Here is a 21,988-nt window from a genome sequence, read left to right as displayed (position 1 = left end):
ATGCATTTTTTCCTTCCTTTTCTAAACAATATCTCAGAGCAAGAATATTTTTTAAGAGAGATGTTTTTCTTCTTGTGCAAAGAACACCTCCTTTTTTCTTGCAATACCTGTTGTTAACTGTTACGATTCCAAAATGTTTTCCATTATGATAGGAAGCATTTTTTAAAAGTCTTAAAATCTGGAGTTGTGAGTGACGTAATTTGGATCATAGAAAATGCTTCAGCCAAGTGTCTGTATTTCAAAATTTTTTTACATTAACTGTTAAAACAAAAGATAATTGAATCAAAAAGTTCTAGAAAGGCCAAAGATTTGTAAAGTTCTGGCATTGTTTAGTACCACCAAGTGCCTTCTACGCTGCTCTGTAGATGGGCAATTTTCTACACTGGATGTAGAAATGAGGAACATGATATAAAATATGAGAAGTCCCACAAAGTGTAAAAGAACAGCGCAAGACTGAAAATCTCTTGACAACCCCATCCCAGATGCTTTGGAAGTCCACATATTTATTGGTTTAAGTGTATCAAAGTTTAGTTCCTTTAAGAGCTTCCATGGCTCTTAAATGAACTGCTTCTCATGATTATGTTTTACAGTTCATATTTATCAATTAATTCTTATGACTCTTTTACTGAATCTTACATTTGAGATGAATTTTAGGACTCATCTCCTGTAAAGAATGTTTCCAGTGTGGGGAAATCCTCTGACCATCTTTGGTTTAAAAGCAGTGCAAAATGTCTGCATTAATGTTATCTTCTGGGGTCCTCTTTTACACCTTAATATTGTTTTCATCCAGCCCACGTCCTGGCAGGCTTCCTGCTTCTAATGTTTTTACATCTTGCAAATCTGTTCCTCACAGTCTTTCTGGCAAGACTTACTACCATTTTATATTCAACTTGCACGTGTTTATGCTCTGTTTTGATTTCAGTTTCCTCATTTGTTACGATTTCCACTTTTAAATGGTATCTTATGTATTTGTAAAAGCCTCTTTTGTCAGCTGTTCCTGGGGTCCTTCCAAAGTGACTTTTTTCTAGTGCAGTAAACGTGCCTTTATGTGGTGTTATGTGCTATTAGATAGCCTCCAAACGTCCTGCAAGCATTTTGTACTTGTAACTGATCTTAAATTGTTTTAATTAGCTCCAAGGTTTTTTATGTTGTTGTTGTTTTTCTGTTCAAAGTCAAATGCTACTGTGGTTAAATGTTTCTCTTTTAAGGATAGTAGAAACATTGTCCTGTATTATGTGCTAAATAAACCTTTCCTCTGACCAAAGACAGCCAGAAACAACATCCTGTGAACTTCTCTCAGGATGGCCAGCCAGACACCTTCTCTCTTCCATGAAGGATTAAGATCTGTCTTTCTCCAACAGAAAATGTTGGGCCCACTAGTTCTGCATCACTTTCACTGTTACATTTTGTCAACAGATGACTGTTTATGTGTTTCATCTATTTTAGCTGTTTCACGTTTCATTCCTCTAAACATTGCATATAACTTTGTAACTTGCCCCTAGGAGACACTGAGCATCCTCCTATGCAGAAGGAGACTCAGTGTATCAAAGGACTCAACTTCCAGCCACCACAATTAATTAGACAATCTGCTAAATACTAGAAAATACCCAAAAGATTTCTGTGTAGAGGGATTTTGTTGTGTTCAGAGCATGCTTCAACATTTTGAACTTTGAACACCTTCAACAAAGAGTTGCAATAAAATTAAGGAACAGCAAGTTATTTGAGAAAGAGGACAGGATATTTTTTGAGTAATCATGGACTTACCAGGCCACCAAAAGCTGAGAGCTGGGGAGCTGGCAGGTTTTATTGTCTGGATTCACAATCATGGGGTTCAGAATAAGATGAGCATTCACTGTCACAACAGGTCTGGCTCTGGGGGACAGAAATAAGGTTCACCACGTTCAGAAGGAGCACATTAGTACCTAAGTTGCAGCAGAGAAAAAACTGAGTTTGCTGCAAAGAAGCCAGAGATGTATGGTTACATGGGAGAACACAGTTTTATAATGCTGCTCATAGCCAAAATAACCTTTTTTATTTTTCCATCAGAATCCTACTGAGATTCACCAAAAAAAATATCACATGTTAACACATCACGGAAACAGTATCCTACGATTAAGCAATAGACGTGCCCCAGGACTGAGGCACATCAGGCACATTTCACCACACTCAGTTTTTCAAAGGGACAGAATTTGCCTTTTGGGGATTTACAGCAGTCCTTCGGCCATCTTGCAGATTTCTTTTGTACTGTCTCCATTAATAATGATACATTCAGACTTACTATGTCTGTTTTAAGACTCTTAAAAAAAATAAACATGATTTGGTTAAAGTAAAAGTTAGTTAGACTGTCTTGGGCCAATAATGAAGTAAAATCTTGTCTGACATTTTTTGAGACAATTGACTTTGTAAACCAGGAATAATCACCATTAAATTGTGCTTAGTACATGAATATACAGTTTTGGTGACAGAAACCATCTCTCTGAAGCTGTTAATAAATATGAGATAATCTATTACTGCAAGCAGTTTAGAAGACAAATAATAACAAATATGTGCCCAGATTCTGTTTTTTTAAGACAGCAATACTATTTACAGTAACTTACATAATCCCAGTTTTCTAACTTTCCTGATATTTTAATCCACATCTGAGCTTTTATGATTACTTCTTTATATTACTTCAGCAAGACATCAAAAAATAAAATTAATCTCTTCACTTTTGTGCAATAGGGGAAGCCTTTTTTTGCCTAGAAAATTTCAGTAATAAAATTCTGTTTCAACACTATTCATATTCATATTTAATACATTCTGGCCGGGAAATGGACTCCTGCTATTCACTTTCTTAAATGAAATAGAACACATTTTTTTGTTACTGAAAATAGACAGTGGATCTAATTCTTCAATGGTTCATCCTGTGCAGTCACTCATGGCACTGCAAAGTATTTGCATGATTCTCTCATAGCAAGTAGGAAAATCAGGTCCTCTCATTGCACCTATATTGTTAGCTGAGATGAGCTAACATTCCTGTTTTATAAAATTTTTATGCTGTCACAAACATTCAGTTGGGAAGTAGAACATGCCTTTTCTTACTCAGGTGCTGTTGAGAATACAGACAAGAAGTCAGACAGGAATCAGAAATATGACTACATTGTTGTAGCAATGGATGGTGAATATTTCAATGAAATGAGCTGTCAGCATGGCTGGACTAAGAGCATTAACAGATTTTATGTAAATGTTTATGTGTTTTGTACTGTTAAATTTTACATCTAATCAAAAAGTGCATTTAGTGGAACTCTGTAGCCAACAACAACTTTTTGTTTTGTAAAATAGGATCTTGTGCATTTTTTTAAACTGAGGCTAAAAGTAGCAATCTTTATTTTGAAATGGTTCATGTCTTAACATACACAATCTGAAGATCAATTACTTTAAAATTTCTTACTAGCACCATATCCCCATGAAAGAAATTAATTTTCAATGCTATGCCTTTTAAATTTCTTATTTAAAATTAACTAAACAGTCAAACATTCCAGAAGCTGCTTGAGCTAACCCTAAGCATGGAAATTTTCATTGAAAATTACATGTTTTGAGCATGGAAAGAAAGCATTTGTTTCTCACACGATGTTTAATTTTTCATCTCTAATGACCATCTTTCACACACTGCAACAGAGAAACAAGAATATGACATTTTAAAATTTTAATATTTCCCACCAAAGCTGTAACTCAAATCAATTGTATTTACCACATACCTGTAAACAACTGCTTTTCCAGCTCCAAATGCACCAACAATTAAATCTGGAAAAACCAAAATGGCTTCAGAATAACTATACAGAAATCTCTCACACATTTTTTTCCATCATAAATTAGATTATTAACATTAACATTGCAGTAACATGAAACAAATATGATAATTCCTTTCTGAGCAGTTTTGTTCACAACTGTACCTGAAAGAAAACATTTCACATGTCAGAGATGGTGTCATAAATGTCTCAGTTGTAACCAGTAACTGCCAAACTATTTAACATGAGGTCACCCATGCCACAACCTCACTTCTCTCCAACTTGTATCATAGGGAAGAAAATACCATTAAACTCTATGCATTTTATTCCAAATCCCTTACTGTCCATTAAATGAAGAGCTGCAAAACAATTTCTTGACAGTTTCATATAAGTCATATTAAAACTTTATGGTGTTCCTTCCCGACAATCCTTCCATTTTACTTTGTGTTTTAAGTAATTTATTCATTAAATTAGGCACTGCATCTCTGTACAAATAAATACAAAGCAAGATCAGAGGATGGCTGATTTGATAGCTTCCAATGTTTACAGCATTGTAGCAATATGTGCTAAGGTTTACAAGTTATCCATCTAAAGATGTCATTTTCCCGGACAGATGGAGTCAACAACACAAGCTCCACCCCGGAACTTGGCCATGTCTTTGTCAATGGTCACTGGCCTGGGGTTGGGAATCTACAGTTCAGAATATTTCCTCTTTTTGCCTGGAGTCCCCACACAGTGGTCCCTGGAAAGATCCAGACTGGCTTGCTGGATCCATTCAGGCCTGCTGGAGAAAAACTGCAGCCAAGCCGTGAGGAAAAAGGCTCAACTTTCCTGCTGTGTTTGCCTTTGGAAAGAGCTTTGTTTCATTTTCAAAGCCCCAGAGTCCATCTTGGCACAGCTTTCACTCTACTTCTGCTATCATTCAATGTGACTGACATCCAATTCAGAAGACTGAGCCTCAAAACAGACCTTGCAGTGGTACAGACTGGAAACCTAAACTGATCTAAATAAGTTAATTAAACGAGTGCTTATGCTTGTAAACAAACCCTTACTTGCTGCTTCTATACTTGGAGCACTGGTTTGCTTAAGCAGCCCTGGAGTCATTGAACATGATGCAAATACCAAGTTTTGATGTTAATTATCTGGATGGGTTTGGTCCAGGGTTGGCAGTGTATTTTCTAGTGCTTCTCCATCTTTCAGATGATCAGGATTTCATAAAAAAGTTTAAGCAAATACTTCACATGGGCAACAGCCAGTCCTTCACTGAATTCCATTAATTAATGTCCTAATAGGAGCAGACATGGACAGTTTATTGGTCTGATCCTCTTTTTGTACAACATTTACATTTTTCTAATTTCATTGGCCTTAGAGAAATGTGTTTCAGGGTCAGGAACACTTTAAATAGCAGAAGAAAATAAGTGGGTTTATCTCCTTTTTAGGACATTTGTGCGTTGTATTCTTTAGTAGCCTTTATAGACAACTTGCCCACAGTACCAAAACCTAAAGATGTTTTCCTCTTAAATAAGCAACTAACTGAGAGAAAGCCATGGTCATGAAGGCTGCACCACACACAAACAGAACTTTTCCTGGCAGCTCACTTATAGTGGTACCCATAGTAACTCCCCAAAAGATTTAATATTTTGTTGACTATTTTTTCGCTTGTGTTTGAAGGGGTTTTTGTGGGTTTTGTGTTTAGTTGTGTTTTCTATAACAGACTTGACTTAGGATATGTACTGGTTCATACCAGACTAGATAACTCAAAAGGTTTCAGGGTTATGTTGTAAGAGACAAAACAGGTATATATCTAAGACTTATTAAGATCTTGGCCTAGTGGTGATTTTCTTTCATTAATTTCTTAAAAATAAAGGCTAAACACAAAACTTGGGTAAGCTTAATAAAATGTAGCCTGTTAGAATCTGAAGGTGAGAAGAACGAGTTTCAGTTACAGCTGGCCTCACTAGTGTGAGTGAATGCAATTTCAGTATGTACTGCTGTGCAAAGATCCCCTCTATCCCAGCATCCCCACTTTAATATTAAAGAGGATTTTGTATATCTGCTTAATGGTTAAATCCTGATTTTTTTGGGACAGAACCCAGCTTATTTGAAGCCAGGGGGGATGGGTCTAGAATAGCAAATATAGGCCTCAGTTACCAAAAGACTGGTTTTTCATGAGCAGTCTTTCTGCATTGCCACTTCAGCCAGGTTTGTAGACACAGCAAATAGGATGAGGATCCTCCATCATGGCACCACCAGAAAAGCCCTGTTTAAGACTACTTTAAGGGCAGCCAGGACTGTGTTCATCCTGCTCTTGATTGGATACTATTACTTTTACCCTGACATGTCATTTTTTTTCTGGTCTAAGCCATGCTTATTCTTGATCCAAAGAGCTTAAATGAGTAAAACTACTGAGTAGAGAAAGCGGAATTAAGAATAAATATGCAAAAAACTCCCCATATTTATACTCAGTAGTAACTTCTACAGTCTAGTGTAAGGACAAAATGATTATGTATTCAAGCAGAGCATTCACTGGAAGATTAATTGGGGTTTTTTCTTTTCTTTGTCTTGTTCTGCTACAGAGCAGTAATTTCACTCTTCCTTCTTTTATTGCTTTATGGGGTGTAGCTCCTATACCCATAATTGGAAAAAAATAATTTTTGATGTTGATACAAATGCATGAGATTTGAATACACATCCCATCAGAGCACTTTCATAAGAAGAAGTTTTGAATTTGTTGAGCCTTCCGTAGAAGAAAAGTTACTAATCATTTCTATGAAAAAAATCGATGAGATGTCTAAATCATCTGAACGTTGGCAACTTTCCCCTTCTAAAAATAGAAGTTTTCTTTATTAATTCATGTTAATGCTACACAGGCAATGTCACTGATGCAAAGGTCACTAGCTGAAAAACAAGGTTTTAACAAGCAATTACAGAGCTTAAAAAAAATTAGCTGAACTCCTTACAATCCTTCCAAAGAGAGACTGAAGAAAAGCCTATTAAAACTTTTACTCGTTTGCATCACTGAGGGTTTTTTTCCAAGCTCAGATTAAAATGTGTGATTAAAACATAAAGATGAAGTATAAGAATCACAAAATCTATTTCAGTTTTTCTTTTATAATATTTCATGTCTCTGGGATGATGAGGGACCTCGTTGGTTTAGTTAAATGATTACTTTGCCTATGTTGTCTGTTTGAGAAGATTGTCTATCAGCTGCTCACCTGCAGAGAAGCCAAGATCTGTAAGGAAGGGTTGATGGCAGCATCCATGAGCTTGTATGTCATTACTTTTGAGGAACAAATGAGCTGTGGGGTCAAAACTACACTACAAAAAATAGGAAAACAAGCACGGAGAGACTCCACAGGAATTTTTAACTTCTATTTTTAACACAGCTTGTGGGTTGTAAGCTTTAAAGTCCCAACTGGTGGAGTTCAGAGCTTAATGCTGAAACAAGTGTCTTTGGGACATATTTAACTGAAGTCAAGGGGCACTGCACAAAGTTAAACAATCCTAATGCTATTTCAAATGCTTCAAATTTACTTGGCACTGAATCGAAGGGTTGCAAGATGCTGTCTGGTGCAAGAAGTCTATTTTCTGAGACAAAATTATCATAAAAATTTAAGGTGATGGTACTGAAAGGGCCACTGGATTTTTTAAACTTATGGGCTCACTTGCACCTTCTGCCATATGACTGTGCCAAATCTGAAACATTGTGTGATAAAGGGCAGAAACTTGCCAGGATGCTCACTAAACCTTCAAGCAAATAAAGGAAGTAAGAAGATCAACAAAATTCTACTTCCAGTCTCAACAAGACATACTCATTTATTAACTTGAGAAATTTTTTTGATTCCCTCATATTTTTAAAGGTCATCCCCATTCTCTCTGAGAGATGCAGCCTCAGGGAGACTGAGAAGGGAGGAACATGCATCATGTTCAGCACCCCACACTTGGTTGGAGCCTGTGCAGCAATCCCAAGAGAAGTTGCCAAGAGATGATGTCTCATATCGATACACAGGGGACAATGGCCAAGAAAAACATCCAGTGAACAGCTACATAACTGGCAAACACCTCCCTTGTCAGAAACCCAAAAATGAACGACAGCTGAGTCACATCCCTACTGCAACTCTGAAAGGACACAGGCAAGAAAGTGTTAACTTTGGGGACTCAGAATGATTTGCAGACAGCTTTAAACATAACTTGATCCAGTCTGTTTCATTGTATGGTATAAAAAGGAACTGGAAAACAGTTATATTCTATTGGAGTACAGGTGCCAATTGAAATTTTGTAAAAGGGAGAAAACCACCTAACTGTAAACTATTAAAAACTTTGTGAATCTTTTTGCAATTTATTTCCTTGGCAGACTAGGTGCCAAAAAGGCCCAAGATTATATCTCTATTTGTTTTATAGGATTTCAGTGTGCATTAAAACCCCAGATCTCAGTATAAATGATCTAGAATAAAAAATGTCTTTAAATGGCCATCACTACAGGATTGACCACAGTAAAAGACACAGATCTGTCTAGCATAGCCAGCTTTACTCAAGAATTTTAGTTAAATACTACAAACAGCCATCATTCAAAGCAGAATCACTTTCTTCCAATTCCATCATTCTCAGCTACCTTAATACTTCTCTGTTTTTAAACCATTGTGGTAGCAGGTCTGTAACAGGTAACATCTAAAGCTAATCTGTTTCAATGCTTCTCTTTTGTCTGAATGAATCCCTTTCCCAATACAGCAATATTATTCATCATACTACAAAAGAATCCCGAAGAGGACAGTTAATGCTTTATCACTTAAGTAAAACACTACTAATTGGGATCAATTACTTTATTCCTATATTCTATTTGGCACAATACTGTGATTTCATAAAATATCATGAAGAATTTTAGAAAAGCAAACCTATAAATTACAGAGATAATAATTTCCCATATAATCAACATAATTCTACAAAATTCTTGGCTTTTCACTACATTTTTGGCTGATTAATCATGTGAAAAAATAATTAGCTGATAGAAGATTTTCTGCCTTTGCTGGCGGAACTCAAGCCATTGTTCTGGCTCCCACACATAGCAATCCTCTCTTACAAGAGCAGATGCAGCTTCTCATTGATTTAATTTGTTTGTCTTCCACAAATCTCCTGGACCAACTTCATAATTTAATCATCACTAGATTCCAATTTTTAATATTGTTGGCGCAATGCCTTCTATCCTCAAAAAAATTTATTTCTGAAGAACCCTTGCCTTGCAAATAGAAATCTGAGGATTTTCTTCCTGCTGTTTGAGTTAACGTACTCAGCAGATGGAGTTGTTAAATACTCCCATTTTACTAAGATTAGACAGGATTACTGAAGTTCTGTGGGAATTTTGTCTTCTTATTAGACTTCTTTCCTTCTTAAAATGTTTCTAGAGTAGTTTGATACTAACTACAATGACATTCTAACTAACTACTATGATATTCTTAAGATAATAACTGAGTCCAAAACAACAAGGCATGAAGATGCCTTTATACATTTCCCTATGCTGCCATAGGCTTGACTATAAAGAGCAACCAAAAGAACAGGCCAACAGCTGTGTTTGTGCTAAAGTAGGATACCTTGAAGATGAAGCTTCAGTGGCACTGATTCCAGAATGACTCTCTTAATTGATTAGGAAGGCTTACACAAGCATCTAAACAGGAAGGGAGCAGAGACAATAGTGCATAATTTATTTGAGCAATTAACTAATCAACAGTCTTTGAATAGTGAATTCATCCAAAGCACTGTTCTGAATCTACCAATACTGTTCAAAGAAACCGGTTAAATCATTCTGATTCAGAAATACATTTGAAGAAACCCCAGTCTTCAGGAGGATATGCCACAAAAAGAAAGCGAGTTTAATGAGTTGAGTAAGTTATTCATTATAAACTATTTGCTCAGCTATAATCAGACATCAAGTGGCTGAACATATGCTGAAATGTGAGGGTGGAAACCTTACAGCCTACAAATGTCTGAGCCCTGTACAGATAGATGAACCAGCTGGAAGTGCAGCATCATCACCTAGATAATCACAGACTCCAGGCACTCAATGGAGCCAGCTTTGAACAGATGCCCAGAAGCCAAAAGAAACAAATTTCTTTCCCATTAAACAGATTAATGGATTTCTTTTGTTCCTATGCAAACTGAACTATGCTAATAGGAAAAGACAAATAAAATTACAAATAAAATAAACTATAATTCAAAATGCATGTCTTTGCTTCATTCCCTGCTCCAGGCCTTGATAACACATAAAGCTCAGGATGGAGCAAAGGGGCCCTAAAAGCCCTAGATTTACAGGACATTGGAAGCTGCCTTGAAAGATATTATTATGCATCCCAGATGTCCCAGCACAGAAGACAGGCAGGAAGACTGTGCTGAGGCAGGTATTTCAGAATATCTTCATGCAAACCCTGTAGAGCTGCTGTTACAGAGAATCCCATGGTTATATAAATTGTGTTACAGCCTAGGACGACCTCAGACACAGCACAATGCTGCTTTGCCATGTCCTCACCTTGGCACAGAATCTTGTGCAGAATTCCAGCTACCACTGTATTTGCACTTAAACTGATGGGAAAAGCCCACCTTTTGTTTTTTCAATCCTATCACCTCCTTTATTTCTTTAATCCCTTTACATTTTTTATGACCGTCAATCCAGAATAACGGCATTAAACCAGTGTTTACTATTCCAGCAGAAGTGAGATCAGATCTTCTCTTTCAAATATGATCTTAGAATATGAGTTGTCAGAAAACAGTGAAATGAATCATCTGCTGAAAGATGTTACAATTATGTCAGTGTTAGTAAATTAGTGGAAGAGAATGTGCCTGTATGTTGTATCTTTACTATCTGCAGTAGTATCATTAAAATAGCCCTAACACAGTTCACCCATGCCAATTATTAGACTCCAGAGGTGAGCATGCAGCAACCTGGTTTTGGCAAAAAAGTGAATTTGATAGTGTGCACAGGGACTGTTAGTGATAGTTCAGAACCAAAGCCTATTCCGTTTACTAGTGTAATCTTCAGGGGGATTAATCAGTCTCTTCCTTCAAATACTGGGTACATGTTATATACTGGAGAGCTACTGAGTATTTCAGGTAAGCTTGTCAGTGTCATTCTTGGAGAATGGGAAAGCTGCACATCGTGGCTTGGCACAACCTATCTGACTGATATGCTTGACCTGCATCCTTCTATTAGTCTTATCTTACTATGAATTTTAATCAGACTCTGCCTCTTACATGACAACAGAGAAAGGAGCATCCATCCATTAATTACCACCATCACCACTGCTTGGCATTGCAATCCTGCTAGGTGATTGCAACCTCTGTTGCAGGCAGAAGGTGATGCACACAAGCACAGAGAGGGCAGCTGCATGAGTGACACAGCTGTTAGGATGATCAGCACAGTTTTCTGCCTCTGCTGTTTCCCAGGGTTGAAAGTTTCCCACTGCCTCCAAGCCTGCAAAGCAGAGACTACCATATTATCACCCCTGTCTGTGCTGATAAAGGAACAGTTCTGGGTACATAACATCTGGAGTGTCTGTAAGTACGACACAATTTACAGAACTCCCTCCCTGGAAAGCTGCAGAGATGTAAACCAAAGGTTGTACTTAGTAACAAAACTCAGTCTTTCCTGTTGAAAAAATCTCCATGAAGAAATCTTTTACAATGCTGAGAGGTCTGTTTCTGTTACAGTGACAACAGCTGTGCCAGGACAGCTGAAGACAAATGGTCATTACACTGACAGAACTGCTAACAAGAAGGAAAAGCAGTTCTGTCTGCATGCTAACCCTACCAGAGAAAGTTCAATTTTTAGGTATGATGTTGGCTAGTTAGTTATTCAGTTGTCTGTACCCTGTGCTTGTGCAATAAAGGCAGGCCATAAGCTTGAGTGCTGTGAGTACTGTCCATACTTTTATACAGATTAGCTGTGATTTTAGTGTGTGCAAGTTAGTACTCTCCCAGATGGCAGCTGGAAAAAGTCTGGGGAATTGCCTGGGCTGAAGACCTTTCACAAAAGGGAGTTTAAGTACCACCATCCTGTTCCAGTGGTTTCATCTGATGACAGTGAGCTGTGCTGTGCCATGTAGCCTCAAGGCCAGACCACAGTTCCTGGCTCAATTTATTTTCTTGAACAAACATTATTGCTGATAGTAATGAAAAATATTTGGGATTATTGTTTTTTTCAAGTACTAATTATGATTTTCTTCTCAGTAGAGAAGATACAGCTCTTTTTATTTTTGTGTTGATTAAGTATGAAACCCAGGTCAATGGTAAAATCTTTATTATTAGCAGCAATAATTTAGCCAGGCACAAGTCATAAACTACTAACTTCTCTTTACATAAAAATATATGAAGAAGAGGAGAAGAGGCAGCAGTGGTGGCAAGACTGAGCAATCATTTGGTACAGCAGAACTGGTGTGCCATTCTCCACTGCACAAGGAAGAATTAAATATATTATAATTCCTTCCAGAGGATTGCTAAAACACATGGCTGATAGCAGAAGTATGTCAGAAGTCTGTAAAATAACTAGACTGCAGAACTTTTCACTATCTATTCAGTATAAGAGCTAGAAACTGTCCAGTGGAATGTTCAAGATTTGAATGGGACACAGTGAGAATTACTTCACAGAACATTCATCTGGGCTGTGGGGTTCCTTGACAAATGCTGTGTGTGCCAAAAGTTTGCATGAGTTCTACAGCTGATTGGTCAAATTCATGGAAGAAAATTCTGTCAAGCAATACTAATTTTGGAGGTGCCATCTCTGACTCAGGGACACCTTGATATTCTGGTTGGTTAATGCTGGGTGAATATTCTGGGAAATGTCACAACTGTAAAATTCCCAGGATATCTATTGATGGTCACTGTTGGAAACATGCTATGGTACTAGACAGATTTTTCATCTCTATCAGTATGGCTGTATTATGTTCTTCCTTGTCTGCTCTGCTGCTCCACCATTAAACTTGCCTGTAATCAGTTTTTTCCCCAAATTTATTATACAGCTGGAGTCATGGGGACAAGAGACTCTTTCTCTGCCTTTCCTAAAGAAGACCAGAAAGTTGGGGTTGGGGGAGACTCTCCCTTTGGTGGCCAGGAGTTGCAGGAAGAGGAGAAAAGAGAAACCACTCCATCCACAGGAAAGCTGAGGGGTTTGAAGAGCTCTGTGTACTAGGGAGTCTTTGTCTGCTCCCTATTTCTATCTCTGTTCCTGAGCTTATACTGGCATTTGAATAAAGAGGAAGATATTGTGTCCTGTACCAAATGGCCGCTCTACTCTAGAGGGCAAATACATAGATCTCAGCCTGAATTGAACTCCATTCAAGAGAGGATTTAACCTTTTTCCAACGGGAGAAAACGTTGACTGTGATTCACTCTCACATTTTAGGAACTGTGTTACCCAGCTTGTACTCAAAGAGCACTGGTTGCTGGGTACAGCGATCCCAGGACAAAGCTCAGTGTCTGTGATAGGAAGCCATATGAACAGGTGGTATCTTCTGATCCTGGGTCATTGACTTGCTCCACAAACATTACATTATGGTCTGATTTAAAGAAGGCCTGAACTTCTCAAAGCTCTGAAAATTCTATACAGTGCATTCAAAATGAAATGGCAGAGTTACTCCCATGTCTCAGACTCCCATTTCCTAGCATGAATATGCTTGCCTCATGAACAATGTCAGGCACAAGTGCTTGAGTAATTATACAAGCACAGCTATAGTTATACAGGTCAGTTTGAACAACTGAACTCTAGCCATGGAAGAGCTACATGCCTGGAGAATCTCACCTTGAACAGTGGTAATATATATTTATACCTGCAGACAGAATTACAGCTGTCTCATCTCCCAGACCAGAACTTCTGTGAAAAGAACTTCTGAGAGTGTTAAGTCAGAATAACCTGATTTTATTACATTTTTCTTTTTATAAATTCTAAATGTTTTTAGAATATACACACTAGAAAGCTTAAATTAGAATGTTTGTGATTTTTTTTCTCCCCTAATCTTTCACAGCCCTCTTTGAATCACAGACACAAACAGTAGTTTGGGAAGCATGAAATTAAAACCTAATTTTCTAGACCTTCTATAGTCAGCAAGACTCCATTTCTCTAAAATAAAACTTCCTTCCTAATAGTTCCAACTTCAGTACCTTTTTTCCTCCTTTTACAAGGGCTGCCCTTCAGCGTTTCCGTCAGGAGGTGAAGAAGAAAAGCTCTTTGACACGAGAAGGATTACTTACTTCATTGCCTAGTGTGTTTGTCCTAGGCTTGCATTTCCCTGTATTATTTCCTTTCTTCCCCCCCCCCTCCCTTTTCCCATAGGAAGGCATTCTATTTTTGTGCTAGCATTGTGCTATGTTTGCACTATTTTTACAGCTCTGTTTTGGTGCTCCAAATCTTCATGAATTAAGGAAGAAGTGGTTGACTGATACTAAGAGGTTTTTCTTCTTGTTTTCTGAGAGATTTTCACCAATACTGTGGACTGCTCATCCAGGGGAAAAGTTAGTTACAGTAAATGCAGGGTGGTGTTTCTTTTGTATGCTTTCATTTTTTAATTAGATAATTCCTGTAATAAAACCAAATGATCTAACACATAGTGAGCTGATAACACAATCTGAAATTCTGCAAGTAGGATGCATGGTACAGGCCACATTGACAAAGAGAGAATTCACAATTATATTACAGTTCCTCAGTGCACATTTAGAAAGATCAAAACTCATCACTCAAACTTTCCACAAATTTGTTTTAAAAGTGCTCCACATAAAGTATGCTAATAAAGCAGTGAGACTTCTAGTCTTCTTTCTTCTCTATGTGAGTCAAAGAATCTCTCCCTTCCCTCTATCTTTTCTATCTTAGAAATGTCAGGAATGCAATATCCTGTTTCCTTTGGTTTTGCTGGGGGGCCTTATGGGTGCTTTAAGAAATGTTTAAATGCTGAAACTTTAATAAAGAGTTCTGTTGTCCAAGAGAACCTCATTAGTCATGGACAATGAAAGACTATTAATAGCAACATCAACAATATGCAAACAAAAAGTCAGAACAGTGTTTAAAAGCCCTTTCTTCTCTCTAATGCTTAAGATCTTACTTTAGTCTCATGATAACCTCACTTTATTACTCTGCAGTCAGCTTTTCTGTTTGTAAAACTGTGATTTCTATTGTAAACACCCCTTCCCAGAAATTGCCTTCTGCTTTTGGAACGGTACCTCTTTCAAGGTTTTTACAATCCATCACAAAAAGGTAAAAGATCCTATTTTTGTCCCTTTGAAAAACTGCAATTTTCACTTTTGAAATAGTACAAGCTTTAAGAACTCTAGCCTTGAAATAACCCAGTCTAACAAGAGTGATTTCCTAGTAAATCAGAGAAGCATGGACTGTTAGGATTTTACTGTGGATGAACCTTTCACAGTAAGAAAATATGATGTTTTACTGCACACCCTTATTAAGGTTTCTGAATTGTGATGAAAAGGAACAGAACAGATTTGCTTCCAGATGAGAGAGAGGAAATACAAGCAGACTTAGATTCAGACTACTTAGATGATAGGAAAAATTTTCTTTAAAAATAAATGCTTCCTTGAAAAACTTAATGAATGTTACAAACTTGATAAATGTGAATACATGTCAGGTAAACTCATAAGGAAGAATCAAAGCTAACCTAAAAAGGAAGAGTCCATATACCAAAATGAAAACATAAAAGGGATGGAAAAGCCCAAATAAAATAGCTGCTTTAAGCAATGCAATCAAAGCCATTAACTATATATAGCTCAGTGTCTCTTCGTCAGCAAAAAACAACTTAGAAACACAACCAAATCAATCCCTTCTTCCACAAAGCAACATGTTTTTAATTAAGAAAGAATGCCAGGATGAAGGAGACCTTACAAGTTCAATAAGCTGAGACCATTCAGTTTTTGGAAGCGGGGGAAAAGGGTTAAGCTTTTCATTGTAAACTTCACATGTTTTATGTTAATACAACTATTTAAGCCCTTCCTTGACTTTCTGATCATGTCTTTTGACAGGAAAGGGAATATTTGTTTTGTCTGTTCTTAACTCTCAGGAAAGCAAACGAGAACTGTCCAGAAATGTCTATCCTTCATTCTGACCTCTGCCTTCCAAAAGGAGCAGTTTAGACATGATGCATTTACCAGAGAATGGAAGTATGAAATTCCCTTTCTAATGTAAAAATCTTACCTGGGTAATCATTCTTGTCTACATCTGAGTCTCCTCTTAGAGTGAAGCCAAATCCCGAAGGCATGGACTGTGAGGCCCAGGCTCCATTGAGAACCTGGGAAGGGTTTGGGTTTAACCCATTACTGTATCCATTGTAAATGAGCACTTTCCCTCTTCTGTCTTCTCCTGCAAATGGTGCACCAATAGCAATGTCTGCAGTGAAGGAAAAAAAAAAAAATTAAAATAATGGACACACTTAAAAATTAACTCTCTGCAGGAACATACACACAAATTGCTACTCCTACAAACATGCAAGAACTTCAACATTCTGTACTTCTGTATGTATTCTAGTTTAAAGGCAAATGCACAAAATGTTACCAGTGTCTTTTCTGTGTCAAATTTTCATGACAAAAACTTATAAAATAATCCTATGAAGAGGTTATTTAATTATACTAAATAGCCAATCCACATTGGATTCCTCTAAGTATTTCCAGGGCAGCTAATTAGCCTTAATAAAAAAAGATCTAATGAATGCCTGTGTTTACTTTCGTATTTTTGAACAGATACAAATTTTCTTTAATTTCCTCTATCACCTAGTTAATAACGAGCATGTTAAATAAAACTAATTTTCTTTTTCCAGATAACATATCCTACATAGACAAAAAACTTCACCCCCTCAAACATCCAATGCTTTAGAATGCAAAAGAGAACAATGGAATATAATGTTTTCATCTATACCAATTCATCATTTTATTGAGAAATAGGAATAGTACTGAGTCAGGAATTTCACAGGAAGTCTTAGGCTTTATGGAATTAAACAGTTCAATCCTTAAAAATGAGGTGCCATATCCAAGAAGCAGAACTCACAGTGCTCTCCTTAGTTTCTGTGCATGGGATGTGGAGACAATATTGTCTAGATTGACATCCAACAGATGCACTAGCTGCTAGCCAATAGGAAATAACCGAGGATACATATCTGTAGTTCTCATTTTTAGGTTCTGATCTAGGAGTTGATGCTGGACTTCATTAAACTTGAATTGAGCACCTGGACTCATTTGAATTGAGCACCTTCACTCTAAAGGCAGAAATGCACCAAAGCTCTGTGTCTGGCATATTTAGTTATAAAGACAAGATCTTTGGCTCTAGAGTCTTCTTAGTCTTTATACAGTGACAGAGAAAATCAGAAATCCCTTCTGCCTATCTCATCTGAATTCTGGAGAGAAGGAAGACCAACACTGCCTGCCCAGAGTTGCTGAGGGTATGTTATTGTTCACAGGTAGAGAACAGGAATTCTCCACTGAGGTTCAGCTGTGATCAACTGGTGGGATTCCAGGACAAGCCAGTGATGGTACCCTCAGCAGTCACAATCCAATGGCTTCTACCCACAGGATGGCATTCATATTTCATGGACTCTGAACCCCAATGTAATTCTATGACTCCTGACATGAATGATCCCTTGCGCAGCTGCCACACAATGAGGACATTGCCCTAGAATCTAGTGGCTAGACCATTGTGAAAAACAGCCCTCAAGGTAGGTTCATTAATTTTTCCTTAGTGAGACAGCTATTCTAAAGGCTACTGTGCAAAACAGCTCTTCCAAGAAAAGTTTCTTGATGTTTTAGATGCAGAGATGTTTGCTTTTTTTAGATTCCTAACATCCTGGTAATAAGAAGCAAGGAAATGCATGCAGGGAAAACCAGGATGCTACTGACCATGTCTAGGAGGCTAACTCTAGGTGCTGAAGGCATCCCAGCTTTCTCAGGTAATCAAGCAGTTAGTTTAGTTGTTCTGTTTGCTTGAATGTAGGCTGCCAATAAACTTACATCAACATTTTGTTGTGTGCATGTGCTATAAGCATTTGAGAAAGAACCCATTATGCACCTGTTTTTTTAGTACTTAAGTACCAGTGGAAGGCTGATTCCAAAATAGTACTTCTGTACTTGCCCAGTTCTTTCATTGTTGACAAAATGGTTCATGTACTGAGCCTCATCCAATTATCAAACTCTTTCAAGCATTTGAGGAGAGGAAAAACTCTGCTTTCAAAAAAATTAAGCATCTTAACAAAGTAATTAAATGTTACTATAGTTACAAAATAAAATATAATTTTATTCAACAAACATATTAATATTTAGTAAAAAAATCATGCTGTAGTCAATATGACCATCTCATCAGTCAGCTTTTCATGATGTGTCTCAATATCAGTTTCATTGGCATTAGTGTAAATTCTCATGAATTTCAAATATATTAAAAAGCCTTTTCCAGCACAACACAAACCCAATATTTACTGCTTAGGCATGAGTAATTTCAGTGCTAGTGATATACTACATTACATACAAATTACCATTATATCCATCTTGATTGAGATCTCCAAGGTGTGTGATTGCACTGCCAAATCTGCCAAACACTTCAGTGCCTGTCAGAATTTGTGCATCTTGGAAGACGAATGCACTTTCTTGCAGGTACAGATAAACTTGCCCAACTTCTTTAGGCTTGCTCTCAAATTCCCGTTCCATAAAAAGAGGGGCACCAACTAGGATATCATCTAAACTGGAAAAAAAACAAAAGCCAATGTCACTGAGAGACTGAGTGTAAACGACACAGTTTATACATTTTCTAAACAGGAAGCTGATAATTATCATACAGTCAGACTAACTGAGGTAAGAAGGCACTTCTAGTCCAAATGCTTGGTCAAAGCAGTCAATTAGGGAAGGCTGTCCACAGCTATACTCAGTCCAGTTTTGAATACCTCCATGGATGGAGGTGCCACAACCTCTCTGGGCAACTACTTCCTGGGATCATCATCCCAGGCAAAATGTTTCTTTCTAGGTTTAAATGGAATTTCTTGTACTTCAATTCATGCCCACAATAGACAATGAAAACTTACACTTTGCAATTGATCATGCTGAAGTCAGGAAAGAAAGAGTGAATTTGTGTCACTAGAACAAATTCTGTAGATCTGTTTCACTACTAACAAGAGACAAATTTTTGTACAAAATCTAGTTTTTGTAACTTATACATCAGTAAGTGACCAAAGGAAAAAACCCTGACACTTTACAACAGATTATTGTGTAACACAGGTGAAACACAAGTAGAGCATCAGTTATAAGAATGATCCCAGAATATTTAATTTGGAAAAAATATTCTCTTGCTCTAATGTGAAATTTTTTTCAAACTTTGTAAAACTCACAGAAAACTTTCTATTCTCAATTTGTCATATTTCCAATATGATGCTTTATCTATTAGGAAACCAAATAGTATAATTGCACTACATTGTTTTTTCCTAATCCTGATAGAAAAAAAATCTGTATGATTATGTACACTATGACTCCAAGATACACACTGTAGGATTTAGCATAGAGTAATTCATCTAGAAAAAAAGAATTAATTACATTGTAGAATTTTCACATTCTATAAGTTGTGACAAAATACTTCTAGGCATGTTATTTTTCTACTAAGTTTTATAGTCTGTTCCCATAAAGGAAAGTGTAATTCCAAGTGTCAGGTCAGTTTGGTATAGCTGTCCTATTTTTTATGTTAGATTTTACCCTATGGCATAAATAACTAAAAAAGGAAGGAAGCAGATGCTGACTTGGCTTCAAAGGTGGGATTTTCCTTTCACACTGAACATTAAAAGTCTTCCTCTACTAATGAAAGATGTTTGTGGTTGGGACAGAATGTCAGCTGAAATGGTTGCCATGAAACAATAACAATGACAAAAAGAAATAATGAGTGATCTTTAAAAAATAAGTTATTTTACATACGCCATGTACTAAAAGCATTACACAGCAGGACTAACGTCAATCACTCTTTTAGCACCTCACAGTCCAGATATTCCCAGTATATTTGGACCCCATAGAGTTCAGTGCTATAGAAACCTTGTAATAAAAAATGAGCTTGGCTCCCTCGAGTATTTTACAAATGAGCAATCATAAGACTAAAGGAAGATTTTTTTAGAGGTGATAAGGAACCAAATCAACGAAAGTCAAAAAGCTCCCAGTACATTGATGTAATAGATACCCAGATACCTTTAAAACCCTGGTCCATAGAGCAATATCTAGAGTGCCTAAAATGGTAAAGAGTAACACAGACTATCTATTGTGTACTAAACCTCTCTAAGCAGAACCCAGAACATAAGATTCACCAGATGATACAGAAAGCAAGTAGACAGCAGCTGGAGGTTGTTGAACAGCCAGCACAGCGTCCCTGCTAGAAGTGCACAGTGCTGGGTTATTTTTCTGGTAAAATTTCAACTTTTCTGAAATAAATGACAATGACTGTATGAAATGCATGAACAGTCCAGGGAGAAGGGACCAGAATCTGGGAGCTAAGATGGCTCATCTTCTGATGTACTGAGGGACAGGTGGAAGGAAGACAGTCATCAACTGGTTATGGTAGCAGAGCCACCTGGAGCACCCACAGCACTTGGTTTGCCTTCCCTCCAGGTCTTCATATGTACTGCCTGCACCAAGGCCTTCCTTTCCTCACTCTCTTCAATTTTCCCCCTTCTCTTTCAGAGCTGAGCTCTGTAGGTCAAAGCACACTGCTTCAGCAAGTCCTCTGCAAGAGGGAACTCTCTCCCTTAGGCAATTCTAGAGGTTTGGGATTAGAACTTGGGTTTTTTGTGCTGTCACAGCAGTGTACTATAGCTAGAAAGGAAAGATTTGTCAGCTACCCAACTCTCTCTGATCCACATTTACTTTTGGTTCCTCTTCTAGTGGGTAAAATAAGCAAACAATTGCTGCTTACCATACTTTACACTCAGTTCTGCCTCCCAGCTTCTACAATTTAATTATTTAGATAACAAGCAGTCAAGGGGGCAAGGGGGGTGTATGTACTTGTTGGGTTCTAAGTGCCTATGTGATTAGTATTATGTATTTTTGTTGGTGAAAGAGGATATTTCAATTGGCCTTTTCAATTGTAGGAGTTTGTATTTACAAAATTGAGAGTTCTGAGTCAAATTCAGTTTGATGTGATTACTTGAAAAATGCCGTAAGGGTAAATAAAAGCAGAAGTCCCTGGACAGTAATATTAAACCATGAAATGCAGTTCAGTGGTATTTTGAACTGGTTCATTAGATTTCATTATTGCACTAAGATGCTAGAGTTAACATAAATTATATATTAATTTTTGCTCCAGCACAGAAAAGTAACCAGCCATTATTACTTCCCTTCTGAAAAAAAAATAAAATAAATCTTTAAAAAGCACAAAGCTGACCACCTGCTGAGACTGTGTGCCCTTCCTTTGTATCCTGCAGAGTAATAAAAAGCAGGAATATGGGAAATGTCAAGAGGTCAAAGTATAACTACAGAAAGCTTTGATATAGGCCAAATAAAAAAAAACAACCAGTAAACAGTTTATTTCACAATTTTTATTGGACTGATTCAGACTAAATTGAAAGTATTCTCTTCTTCTCTCTTTACTTGGAACACAGCCTGTAAGTTGATGGCAAAGCTTGATTTGTTAAGTTTCATTGTGGATTTCTCATTATTAGCAACAGGCAGCTAAAGGGTAATTCAAACAGTATCCTCAATTTCCCTGTTCTGCCTACAATCCTGATGTGGTGCAGATAAAACTGCATGAGTCACTTTGGAATACCCACAGAGCTGCTGGGCCAGGTCTGCTGGCTGAGCTTTTTTCTCCTAAGATGAGCCTATTCTTTGAGCCATATCATGAGTCTTATTACAACAAAGCACTGTTCCTAATGATCTTGTATTTTTTTTTTCAGCAAATAACTTAATCAGGTTTCTCTTACTGGTAAGGCCACCACTACTTCCTCATCTTTAGCTGAAAAATATGCCTAAGTGAATTTGAAGTGTCAATTTCCCTTTTGCTTTTTCCCCCTCTTTTACTCTTTCTTTCAGATAAATATTTCTATTGATTATATGTGCAAACCAGCAAAGACAGACTACATATCTAATCAGACATGTTTATCAAGTAGAGCTTTTTATGTTTTCTTTTCTGTGGGATGTTTGGATCTCAGGAAGAGTCTTTAGATTTCTTTTAAGATATAGACTGGGAGACCACACAAGCCTCAGGAGCAGTTTGATTATATTATTGACATAAACTG

The 21,988-nt window shown here is 37.2% G+C and overlaps 1 protein-coding gene across 1 annotated transcript in view; it reads right to left on the bottom strand.

Moving 5' to 3' along the window:
• ITGA8 (integrin subunit alpha 8) overlaps nucleotides 1–21,988 on the bottom strand; it is a 110,661-nt gene that overhangs the window by 65,936 nt on the left and 22,737 nt on the right. Inside the window, exons 12-15 of the mRNA XM_015620050.2 lie at nucleotides 18,263–18,468; nucleotides 15,943–16,134; nucleotides 3,738–3,783; nucleotides 1,765–1,872 (exon numbers count right to left, since the gene is read on the bottom strand). Coding sequence (XP_015475536.1) covers nucleotides 1,765–1,872; nucleotides 3,738–3,783; nucleotides 15,943–16,134; nucleotides 18,263–18,468 — 552 coding nt within the window. The remainder of the gene's footprint in view (nucleotides 1–1,764; nucleotides 1,873–3,737; nucleotides 3,784–15,942; nucleotides 16,135–18,262; nucleotides 18,469–21,988) is intronic.

This window comes from Parus major, chromosome 2 (genome assembly GCF_001522545.3).
Source record: "Parus major isolate Abel chromosome 2, Parus_major1.1, whole genome shotgun sequence".
Taxonomy (NCBI): domain Eukaryota; kingdom Metazoa; phylum Chordata; class Aves; order Passeriformes; family Paridae; genus Parus; species Parus major.
The sequence above is the reverse complement of the archived record's forward strand: the minus strand, read 5'-3'. Positions and strand labels throughout refer to the sequence as shown.